Genomic DNA, 13,230 nt, shown 5'->3' with positions numbered 1-13,230 from the left:
TTCCCCTGATGAGAATATTTACATCTGCATCTTTTGCGCTCCCTTATGTCTTCAGCGATATGCAAAAAGCTTCGAATCATTAAAAGTAGGTTAACAGTTTCACGCTTAACTGACTCAACTGAATTTTTCAGAGACAAAAATCATCATCATTTTTACTGTATCGATTGGAGATTCAGCAAACTATGAAGTGGGCTAGAAATTCTCCATAGTAATTTTTTAAATATTAGTTTATATTTCATGCGTTTTTGTCGTCATACTTTGGATGATCAGAATTTACTTTCGCAACTGCAGTAGCAAGAATATTCCAATCACATTAACAAATCAATATTTATATCAAGTTATTTAAAAAAACAGTCAGACTCATTATTCTTCTAGTTACTGTTAATCACGCTACTGACTTTCACTATTCATTACTATTAGCAATCACGATGCAAATGTGCAATGCACAGTCAGTTGCCTATAGTTGCAAGCTGCAGGTATTGCAAGCAAAACGCCGGTAACTTCCAACTTACAATTTCAATCACATTTGTTTAATTAAACAAATTTTTGGGATGGGAAAGTTCGCCCTGTTAAGCACCAGTTCAAGGAAAGGGCGACTGGAAAAAATCCTCTAGAGCGATACGTAGTGCAGAAAAAATGAACCGGCAGCCTTGGGTCTGATTGAAAGTAACCAATGCGATTGTTAGGCAAAAACACATTTTCCAGACCAATGGAATAATTAGTTCGATACAAAGGACAGCGTTCATATTAAGCGATTTCAGAGCGTGGGAGATAAATTGTATAACTTGCATAATACATTATTGTATGCAACTTGTCAGAACACAGTCGATTTGGCAAAATTTGAGTGTTTTTCGGTCTAATTTTGCAAATAACTTGCAAAAATGAAGTTAAACCAGAAAAAACTGTGTCATTAAGGCCGGTACTTGATGCAAAAACTTTTTACTCTAATGAAACAGCAATATTGGGATGAAAAATACAAAAAAAACATTTCCGGATCAAGTTTCATGCTCGAAAAACTGTCAACAACGGCAAGAATTTCACGTTTTCTTGCAAGTAGGTAAATAATTAAAACCATATTTACTTTGATAGACTCTATAATAAATAATTGAGATTGGCAAATTGCATTAAGTAATATGGTACATTCAGGGGTCACAACACAATCACTCATTCAGTAATTTTGTACTATCATGCAGTAATTAACTTGCCAGACATTTACTTGTCAAGGTTTTTGATAATGCAAAAAATATAATGAAATACATTATATACAGTGTGGGGCAGCAAAAAACTAAGTTCTAAACACGTATGCAGATCGCTTTCAACTTCAAGTGGTCTAGATTGGTGGGCCCCATTTACGTTCAAGCCTAAGAAAACAGTATAAAGCAGTTTGTAATTGTTTAAACCAAAACTTTACTAGTGCGTTTCCTTCTACCCTCACCAGGTTTTTCGGTAATAGCATCTTCTAATGGTCTTCATTTTTTCTCATTATTTTACAAAAAGAAAGTTGACTAAAAACATGTTGATACAACAACCGATATTAATCTACTACTCAATAACGCTGTTGGCGCTGAACCAAATGCAGCGAAGTCTTCACATAAATCACCGCATCGCTTTAGCATGACAAGGGGAAAGCGGAGTGTAGCGCGGGTGTTTGAAGGAGCGCACAGAGCATAGTCGACTTTACTTGCGTGTTTCGCACTTTGCTTGTAGTTTTTTTCATCGTTTATTACAGCTAATGCAAATTATTTTGTATTATAATAGACTTTCTGGTAATAAAAGTTCTTTATTGAGATTACACATTTTTTTACTTTTGGCATTTATGCACTTTAATTATAGAGCGTATGTGCTATATAAACAAGTAAATGTATACAAAAACATTTTTAACAATATTTAATGAGTCGGTAATAAACTATTCGATGCAAGAAAGCCGCAAAAGTGCATTTGGGAAGTATGAAAACTTTCATGTTGACTGATCGCCATATGATCAAATGGGATATTACGTGGAAGTAATTGTTGGGTTGAAAAGGAAGACAGTCGGCCAAATCAAACTATGTACATCAAACAAAAGAGCCCGAATGTTTAGTAATTCGGTGCTCAAACACAATTTGCCTTTAGTACATTTTTTCTTGCTAAATCAAAGGAGTAATCATTACTGAAATGACAATATTTAAACTGCTGGTTAATATTGCAGGATTTTTGTCCAACGAGGGTTCTCTTCAGTTTTTGCCTGATTTTCGCGAAGAGCAGTTGCTTTTTTAGCTAATTAATGTATTTGATTATGTTTTGGAATATTTTTCTTGTTGGTGTTGTCTATGGATATCCAACCTCTTGGATACAGAAAATAGCTGAAAGTCAACCATTTGAAGTAAGAGAAAATGACAATAAAGTTTCGAGTTATTCATTTTTAATGCTGCTTAGAACGTATTTGAAATGTGATTGAATCAACAATAAAACATAGTTTTTCAACTTTTTTAATGCAACTCTATAAATTGGCACAAATAACATGAAGTATCATTTAGCAACTTAGCTTGGGTCTAGTGGGTTTTTCTTGTTTTCAGGGCGAAAACAACTCACTGGATAAAGTTGAGGATGAATTTGCTGCCTTGGACATTTATTTTAAACGAAACTTAACTGAGGGTGAGAAAGCGCAAAATTATACCAACAACATCATACCTTTTACAACAGATTTTTCATCCAAGGTAAGAACTAATAGCAATAAGAACGGTTCTCAACCAAAATCTGAAAGTTTTCCATTTTCATATTAGTATGCAGGAGCAGTGCGGTAGACAAAATATTTCCGGAACTCATAAAAACCCAAACTTTTCCTTTTCCTCCCATTCCAAATCCCGTTACTTTTCCGTCCCATATCATTCACTCATATGGCGTAATTTTGTTTCCTTCACTACCCTCAGTAACCGCAAGAACCAAACACAAATTGACCATGAAAACTGTTTAATCGTCGATTTTGTTCAACACATTTCCATACTGATTTTTTCCTTTTCAAATTAGTTGGGCAATAACATAATAAGATTATAATAGTTTTATGGTAATTAATGCGCACACCGCAATTATTAATTTTATTGTTATTCCTGTGTGAAAAACGAATCCTTGACTGGCGCAAGTGAACCGATTAAGACACTCAAATCTGATACTTATTGAATGAAAGGTAACTGGAGAGGCTGGAGATTCTGTGGAGACGGTTGGCGGCTTTGTTCGCATGGTTTTTGGGTCATGGGAAATTCTACATGCCATTAGGGTGTCAGTAGGGGCTGAAGTGCAATTAATTAAATTTCATTCATTTTGTTAAAATGATTAAAGATTTTCATGGTAATAATTCAAAGCCTGGACTTTAGCATCTGTGCAAGTATAAGTGGAAAAAGTATAATTACAAAAATTAATTTAGTACTTTTTGAAACGCAACTCGACAAACTAGCAAGTTTATGTTAAATGTCTTGTTTTTCCCAAACTTCAAAATTATTAAAAGTTGCAACAAAACAGCTCTATTGAACACATATTACAAACTCAATTACATAATGAAACGGAAATAATCATTGCCAAACTGTTAAAACTACATTAACAAAAATGCGGGTTGATTAGGCAGGAGGTTTCATAATTGCATTGCCAAAAACACATTAAATGTATTGATCATTAATTTTGGAACCGTTCTGGCAACAGGTTAAATATTTTGCAATTTACTAATGAAACTTCTTTTGCAGGAAATCATTTTCAAATATATTTCTGTTTTTACTTTTCTATTTACGTGTCTGTTACCAAATTACATTTTTTAAGAAATTTATTTATAAGTGGACGTTTCCGAAATTTCTCATTCAATGTATTGTTCAGACATATTGTTTCAGTCGATTTATTGTCATTTTCTCTGTCTTGTTTGTCTGTATATGCATAATGTTGGGTTCCCAACTTTCAATATTTTTATTTAAAATAGTACCATTCCTGTGCGAGTGATTTTGTGGCATGCTGGAATTTCTTTCATTTTTAATCTTCTTTACAATTTTTCAAATGCATTCTATTTTTCTTTAGTAATAACATCATCCATTTCTCAGAGCTTAAAGCTTTGGCAAGAAAATGTCGAGCTCTTCCCTCAGAGCAAATTAATTAACATTCATAATTGTATAAATTTGGTTATTAATTGGTAATGTTATTACCAAACAACGTTTAAACAAATTTGCCCAACCTGAGGTACCGCCAAATAAATAATATTAGTGAATTACATAGTGCGGTTGGTCGGTGCATCGTTAAAACGAATTTGCATAACTTAGGAAAAATTTAATTTGACAAATTGCGAAAGGAGACAACACTAAATAAAATATGATAAATAATGTTTGAAGACTTGAGGTTGGGAAATGGCTATAATTGCCTACATTTATTTTTACGTCGCAATGGCAGTATGAAAATTTTCAGTATGTCGATATATGGACGATTTGGGCAACTGGGTTTTGCCTAATTTCCTAACAAAAATACACTTAAATAGTCTATTTTTTACAGGCAACATTTTTGAGCAACATTTGACTGAATGTTTCGTTAAATTAATTATGAACTGTCGATACAAATTCAAAATAATTATTTGGAGTTGTGAGCAAAAGTTGTCGGTTTTTGGTGCAGTTCGAATTTTATTGCTTAAAATTATAACTGAATAAAATATAAATGTATATAGCGATTCATAAATAATTTGTGTGTTATCGACTTTGTGAAAATGTATGCTTCCTATTGTATATTTCCATACGCATCTAAATGCAGAAAAACGTGTAATTTCAATTGTTATTTTTAATTTTGCTTATATGCATAATTATTGTCCTCGAGGTTTGAATAATTTTTTTTACATATTTTTTGGGTGCTTTTTGGAATTTTTTATTAATACCATGTTAGATTGTTAAATTGCTTGTTTTCATTTATAGCAAATATGCTAAATAAAAACTATCATATTTTCGTAAGTCTAATCTTATTAATGTGTATACTTATATTTTAAATATAGTTATTTGCCAACTATTTTAAAATTTTCCTTCAAATTCCAGTAGAAACAGAAACAAACCTGTTAGTCATATGCCTATTTAAATTTTGTCATAAAAATTGATTTTCGCATTTGTATAAACAACCTGGTAATTATTGAAATTATATTTTTTAAATTTGTTTGTTTGATTTGCTCTCTTTCCAAGAACACTAACTTTTGATTCAAAACACCAAGCAAGCAGAATTTTCGGTAGAATCAAAAGAACAAATTTAATTTTTCTGCTAACTTGTTAACTCGTCTGTCGAAAACAAAGTTTAATGAAGAATAGCAAGAAAAATGTATTAATTTCTATCAAACATCGCTGTTAATTTCAACAATCAAGCTTTTTTTGCAGAATTCAACCTCTTCAGAAAAAAACGACACTCAATCGCCTGTCCCTGCTGCCAGCAGCAACATAGATCCAATCAAGCAGGGAAATAAAAATAAAATAAATGAAACAAGAAATCCTAGACAGGAATTGGACAGTCCTGAGGAACGGGCATCTCAAGAACAGGACAGTAGCGAAGAAGAAGGCGGAGGAAACATGCTTACCGGGCTACTTTCAGCTTTTTTGAGTGGACTTAGCAGGGTGAGTATTTGAAAGTTGCAAATGTAAAAATGTTATGTAACAATGCTTTTAGGCTGATGGCAGTATAGATATAGAAGCTATTATAGGATTGTTAGGCAGCTTAAGCAGCGTAAGTAACCGTTGAGGAGTCAATTAGGAAGTAAAGTTAATTTTTTTGTAGCAAAATCCCGATGGAAGTTACGATTTCAATTCACTATCAGAACTTCTCAGAAGTTTCTTTGGGGTGAGTTGAGGCCAAATGGATATTTTTCATTGATTTGTTGATAGATTTAGTTTAAAACATGGCAAAAGAAGAAAGCTTATATTTATTAGAAAGATAGAAAGTAAATAAAAGTAAAAATTGTTGAACAAAGCTTGGTATTAATGGAGGCCACAGAAACTTTCCAAATTTTTTGTCAAGTGAAGATTTCATTTTTCATTGATTTTCTTTATTCAATTCATTTTTAGGGTGGTGCTGATGGGGGTGGATCCGACATAGGCGCATTTATTGGCGGACTAGCTGGGGCTTCGATTAAAGGCGTGGCAAGTCCACCAGGACCGGTATGACCGACATTTCATATCAATTACTATTATTAAAATTTAAGCGAAAAATTCTGGTAACCCGAGTGGCAATTAAATGGATAAAAATTAGTACACGAGCCGGCGAATAAAATCAATCCAGATAGTGATTAATGGTGTCACCAAGCTTTACTTTATCGAACTTACAGCAAAATACAGGGTGATTGAATTAAGATCAGATTGAAATACGGGTGAAAATTAAATTATAATTTTATGACCATATTGCCCCGTTATGGAAAAAAGGAGTATTTTCTCATAAGGTACTATAAAAGCACCTTTTGAAAGCCAAGGAGTTTCTACACAAAAAGCTCCCCTTAGTGAAAGACTCCTTTTCATAAATCATAAAAGATATGAAAGACATGAAAGATAATCAGCCGTTTTAGAGAAAAATGGTCTTTTATGATGAAAAATATTTGTAAAAAAGTTAACATATGAGGACTGCATTTTTTTTCAACAAAGGAAACATTTTTTTTGCTTTCAGCAAGTTTTTAACAACCGATTGGGTCACAGTGTACATTAGGTTTGATTAAAAACAACTTGCAGATTCGAAAATACAAAACTAGATTTCTAAATAATTAATTAAAAATGAGAAAACGTTTAAAGAATATTAAAACCAACAGGTTCAAGATCATAATCAAAAATTGTAATTTTGAGAAGCTCAATATAACATTTAAATTTATTTTAAGCGGAAATGCGGTTTTCGTCGCTCCCCATGTATACCTACCTACAGCTGGTACCACAAAGTCGTAAGCCAAAGATAAAAAGTTGCAACAATTAGACCAAAATCCAGCCAATAAATTCAATTATTGTAGCAAGTATTGGTGTCACCATATTAAGCAATATACGACTTGATTTACAATAAAAATAGGCGACACTTATACAGGGCGAGCCAATTCAAGAGTGGCTTAATATCAGGTAGTTGCATAAGATTCCATCCGATAGCATTAGACTGCCTTCACTAATTACATAATTTTTTATTTATTCATTACTGACCAACTGATCTATCCTACACTCCTTATTTGTTGGGATAATGCCAATATCAATTGCCCTATTAGCATTTTCCTACTATCATGGTCGATCTGGTCTGCATGAAAAAAGCAAACTGATAATTTATTGGTCATGACTTCAGTCGCGTAGAAGCTTTTAATAAAACAATTATTTCTTTTTTAGAAAGGAGCAGGAATTCTAGCAGGGAAGGTGGTGACCGGAGTCCTGCCAGCCTTGAGTGCCCCGGTAAGTATGGAGTCATTGTCGTACCGAATGATTATTTCATTATCTTTATCCTGGTTTGTGGTTTTTCGCATAATAATCCCAAGCCAATTAGAACAACTTTTGCCGTTCATTTTTTGGTATATGGACATTAAAATCAATGTCAAATTAACCGAATTTTGGTCAATTCAAAACCTGCTATCTTTTTTCAGGTGATTATATCATTTTTCTTGGGGTTTATTGAAAGGAAAATGATTTTTTTTTATTTATGCATGTTATTACGTTTTTATAAGGGATAATAGTGAACATAGGAAACGAATCTAGAGGAAAATCAATATGTTTCTAGAATAGGAAAAGTTTTTGAACTGTGTCTTCTCTACAAATTATTATCATTATTTCAAATTTTGATTGTCGTTCAAGTTGCTCCCAAACAACACATATTCATATGAGTTTCAGGGTCTGCGTTTGACTCCGTTGGGTAATTTTCCATACAATAACTCTTTCAAAAATCAAATGTTTTTTCTCCTGTATGTTCATTTTTAATTTCAAACAATCTGATGAGGTTAAAGATAATTACCGAAAAAGCGCCTGCAAGTTTTCATTTTTTTAAGGGCTTAAACTAAAAAAAGCACTGCGCTCGCTGCCCAACCTTCTTTAATTTATTTTCGGAAGCTGTGGTTGCTAGAAAATTGTTGAAGTTCTAGGTCATAATACAGAAATCGAAATAAACAGCTTAGCAATAAATACTTTAAGATGTGCTGACGGTGTTGTTCTTCTAGCAGAATTTAATTTTTAATTTAAGATCTGCACTGATCCTACTGATACTGAAAAAAACCGTCGAACTTAGCGAGAAATAGTGCCTTAAATGGGAAAGCGAAATGCAAAAAGAGGCAAAATGTAGGCATGACTTAGGAACTTGAAAAATTGTTTATATGGGTTCTTTTATTAAACCTGGAGAATGTTTTCGGCTTTTAGGTCGTTGTGAAAAATAATTTCTACCTGTTGTGTCGTATGCACGAGTGCGTTAATTTGACTTGCTAACAATGTCTGGCAACTTTTATGGATAAACTTTGTATTTTCCGGGGGTTTTGGCCCTACGGATACACAATCTCTTTTTCATTTAGTTTTGTTGCAAATTCTAAAATATTCCTTGATTTGAAAGTCCTGCTCGCATTATCATATTTGTTAATAATCAAGCAGTAATAAGGTAGAACAATCCTGATTATATGAGTCATTGTTGCAAGAAACGAGGGCGATTTGAGAAAAAATCGGCCGCTTTGACTTTGTTCGTTTCGTGATTGCGTGGTCGATATTGCAGAGTTGACATTTGAAATTATACCACCCTTGGATTTAATAATGGTTCGCTTCATGTTACCGCAATTCGATTTATTTTATTGCTGGATAAGCAAAGTACTCCAATGAGCGGGGAAAACCGGCGCAAACACAATGATAAATTGCTCAATAATCATGTTTTGTTTCCATTTGGGACTTGAAAGAGTTTACTGGATTGGACTAAAACTACTAAGGTTTTAAAATTTTTAAAAACGTTTGAAGCAGACATTCGAAGAAATCGAGAAATGTTGTGAAATAGTTAAAGGAATTTTGAATTTATCCACTTTCTTCAATCACATGATTTGAATATTTCCACTTTCCACAAAAGTCTTCTGAATATCATCATACATCGAAAAGAAATAGATAAGCCAAAATGTTCCAATGTTTCCTCGATTTCGCAGAGTTTTTCACTCATTAAGTCGCAGAAGAGTGTTCAAAATAAAATTTGTAATTTTTTGCAAAAAATAAATCGAAAAGTTTTCAACCTGAAAAGGATTTTTTTGAATTTCAACGATTAAGTCAACTTATGCAAAAGTTGTAAAGCCAAATTTCTGGAAAAACTTCCAGAACTGTGCCATCTTTTAAATTGTTGATCTAAGTGAACTGAAAATGGTTTAGAAAAACTCGAAATTTGAAGATAAGTTGCGATTTTACTGAACTCAAAAAACTTCCAAATAATTTTTAATTGATCGGATGACAAAACGACGGTTTTATCAGCATGATTGGATTTAGGTGCATTATCGCTTCCGGCTGTTGAAACCCACAATTTCCTTATTCGCCTTAAGGAAAGCATTGCGATAAATATTTCAAAATACTCCACAAAATGTTTTGTTCTCACTGGACCGAACTAAAGCCGATTCTTAAAATATTGATTAATGTATAGGAAAAAATCACCCCACCTAGATAAATTTACTGAACCATAGCAGCAAATTTGGAGGCAATTGCCCGGAAAGACAAAAATATCTTCGGCACTTAGTCAGTCAGTCTAAACTACAAAGCATGATTGTTTAAACATTTTTATGCTCCGCCCATAAATCATATTTAAATTTCCTGAAAGTGGCCACTTGGAAAGTGACTTTTTGCCCAACTTTCAGTGGTTTTTTTCTTAAAATTCTAAATCTTTCTAGGAGCCTAAAGATGACGCGACTGGCCCTTGGAAGCAGGAGCCGCAGTTGGACTCCGGATCTTTCCTGACTGGGTTCCTGAAAACAGTACTTGGGAGTGGCGGAAATGGGATGAACCAGGTAGGCACCAACAACGAAACTGTACAGAAAATCACAGTTTTTCCATTGTTCTAGGGAGGAAAAGGTTCAACATACAACGTGTTTAAATTGGTATTTTCGACAATTACTGGACTTTTCACGTCCTCCTCGTCCTTATCAACAAAATCAGACTGGAATTAACTGGCGTCATTCAGCTCGAAGACATTTAGTAGTTTAGCAATAATTTGCTTAATATTGACCACACTAGAATAGCATTTTTTGTACATAAAGTATATATTTTAGTAAAGATTTTAAACCCTCACTTAACTAGCTTTCGTTCTTAGAAAGACGTTAACATTCAATAAGCTTTTGTTAATATATGTTTTGGAATTCCAAGTCCTCCTTTCTTTTTTTCAATGCCTTCCGAATCATAGAAACCGAAGTGCACACACAATAAAATCTAGAGCGAAAGTGAATACCCGATGTTCTCAGATGACATTGAATTTAAAAGAGAGAGTGACTCGGCATTAGCAGACATTTGGCCATAAATCGGTTCTTATTGTTTATCAAAGAAACTCAGTCTAGCGTTTAATTTCGTGTGGAAATCCGGGTTGATTCGCGATTTTTCGTGGGACAATTCCAGCAATTCGAACGGGGTTTTGTGTGGATTTTTAGTGGTGTGGATGTGTGGGCAGTTTGCACCAATCGAGGTGAGGCAATAGGCGATAAAGTAGAGCACTCGTTTGTTACTTGGAATGTCCAATGTGGTGCATGGATGGCTTAACTTTACGGTCTTGATAATCACTTTGGCGTTTGGTTACTGTTCTCAGTTTTGCGTTTGTTTAGTGATTAATTACTACTTTCAGAGATTTAATCGCCATTTTATTCGACCACGCAACGATTGAGTGGGAAGAATTAACATTTTTTTCAGCAAAGAAGTGCAAATAACTGTTTTTCTCGTAATAACTGCGAAGGAAATTATAATTGAAATTGCTGATGAATTTGCAATGAAAGTTGGAGCAATTGCTTCTTTTTATATAAGCTCTTTGAAATTTGCACGTATCGAAAATATTATCAACTCGTTTCAGCCGGTGAAGTAGTTTTGAGCAAATTAAGGAAAGTTTTCTTAAGGTTTGATAAAATATTAAAGAAAGCGAAGAACTTATTATCAAATATAATAACAATTTGATGATCCCCAAGAATGCAAATAATTCTAATTCAAAAAGTTTCACAGTTGTGCAGTTGCAAATAAAGGTTTTCCTAATAATTGTAAATTTTACAACTGGGGATAATCCTCGAATCAAAATTTCTGAGCTTGTTTTCACGTTTAGATGCGACAAACATTAGGCGATTTAGAAGCGATTAAATTAGTGACGACATTTGCCTGAATTATATTTTAAAAAGCTGAACGTTTTAAATAATTTCCAAATGTATTTGTTTTTCATTTGCTTTCAAAGCTTGAAGTGGACAAAAACATTTTAATTTTCCATCAAGTAATGAAAATACAAGAAACTGAATCTATGAAAAATTCGGGTTGACTGAAGTATTTTGAATATGAGCATTTAGAATATTTAAGAAACAATTACTCCCCCTTACTGCAAGAATCCACATTTCTTCGAAACGAAGCTTGAATATTTGAAGATATCTGTTTTTCATTGTATACTTCGTCTGATTGCAAATGACTTAAGCTGAATAATAAAACGATTTATTCGAAAAATTGACAAACATTGGCCATAAATAGCAAAAAAGTCCAACTAAATACTTGAAACTGCCTTACCGGGCAATTTAGTGAATTGTATTGCGAAATGCTTGAGCTCTCGTTCTACATAATCAGTTTATTACATTTTTAGACAAGCCAGACATCAAATTTGATAATTAACTAGCAATAACGTTACCTAATAGAAGCACATGAAATGCAATGAAATTTCCAGCTAGAATTTTACTTGCCAGCCACATCAAAGTGAAATAATTAGCATTTAGATAACAACGATAAATTAAATAACGTACATTAGAACCCATTTGAGCTCATTTCATTAAACCTGGTTATTTCGGCACTTACAGTTACACATATGCACCTCAATTAAACTGCTTGCAACAGCATTAAGGATGCCAAATTGACAATATTTGGCAATATAGAGAACCGAATAGATTAATTGCTTGCCCATTTCGACCCATCAAAATTGGGAAACTTAATTGCTGATAAGTGACACTGTTTTTTTCTTGCATTTAAACTTGCGTTACCAAATTTAAGCGAATCGTCAATTATTTATAAGCACATTTACGACACGAAAGTATTAATTCCTGTTCCTTGTTGCAGTTGAGATAATGATCCAAAGTGTGCTGAATTAACATAGATTATTAATCGATACATGGTTTTACGAATAATTTTTTTTGCTCATCTCTTTTATTATATAAGTGCAAAAAGTAGACATTTCTCTTTAGCCGCAAGTAGTTTACATTAAGAAATAAGCAGATTTTTGGATAAAGACGTATTTTTGATTTTGTAAGTGAAAAAGAGAATTCAAATTAAAACACCATTCTATATCCATTATACGTGATCACAGATTTGAGGAGATTTATTTTCTATGAAAATTTCGAATTTTTAATCTCCCCTGCCCTCCATATACAGGGAATTTTAAGATCATATTTTGTTTTTTATTTCACCAGTCCCATTGAAAACACATTAGTAAAAATTATGAAAATGACCTAATTCATATATTTGCTCAATTCATCCAATTAAATTCGAATTTCCATTACTCTTTAAGCAATTACCAAACTTTTTCAGTGTGAAGCACTCCTTGACTCATTTACGAAATTACATAAAATGGTGCTTTCTTCAAAATTTGACCCGTTAACGAAAGTGTGTTCAAATAAAAAAACAAGCAGGAAATGCCACTTTTCTCGTGTTTAATGGTTCGAGCAATTTTTCTAGGTCGAATTGTCCCGACGTAACTTCAGTTGAAATGATCATTTTTTTGTCCGGCAAATGTTGCCAATTATTTGTTAACTCATATGAAATTGCATAAGTTTGGGCTAAAAATCAGCATTGAAATGAGCACGAAGTGAGTCCTGCTAAACGACAAATAAACTTTAAAAAAATTAATATTTTTTGAAACGCCTAAGTAAAAAAGATTTTTTTAAGTTTTTCAAAATTTACACGCGGCTCCAAAAATTTCTTATAAAATTCGTTTTGGAATCTTAGATTAAGCTTTTCGGTCAAAATTGTTATTATTGAATCATGAATTTCCAAGTTTGGGATATAATTGCTGAATTTTTCACATTTTTAAAAAGATGGGGAGTTTTTTTCTGAAGACCATAGTAAACCGATTTCCAATATC

General features: G+C 33.0%; 1 protein-coding gene across 1 annotated transcript; it reads left to right on the top strand.

The window, feature by feature from the left end:
* The first annotated feature begins 1,975 nt into the window (after positions 1–1,975).
* LOC109543689 lies at positions 1,976–10,214 on the top strand. Its single transcript, XM_048669660.1, has 9 exons — positions 1,976–2,362; positions 2,556–2,696; positions 5,358–5,591; positions 5,644–5,700; positions 5,752–5,814; positions 6,039–6,131; positions 7,320–7,382; positions 9,818–9,934; positions 9,989–10,214. The coding sequence occupies exons 1-9, from the start codon at positions 2,264–2,266 to the stop codon at positions 10,091–10,093; spliced, it is 972 nt and encodes a 323-aa protein (XP_048525617.1). The 5' UTR covers positions 1,976–2,263; the 3' UTR covers positions 10,094–10,214.
* Positions 10,215–13,230: the final 3,016 nt, after the last annotated feature.

This window comes from Dendroctonus ponderosae, unplaced genomic scaffold, assembly GCF_020466585.1.
Source record: "Dendroctonus ponderosae isolate FM_Combo_2020 unplaced genomic scaffold, Dpon_F_20191213v2 Dpon_F_20191213_1, whole genome shotgun sequence".
Classification (NCBI taxonomy): domain Eukaryota; kingdom Metazoa; phylum Arthropoda; class Insecta; order Coleoptera; family Curculionidae; genus Dendroctonus; species Dendroctonus ponderosae.
Note: the sequence above shows the minus strand (reverse complement) of the source record. Positions and strands in the feature narration are given on the sequence as shown.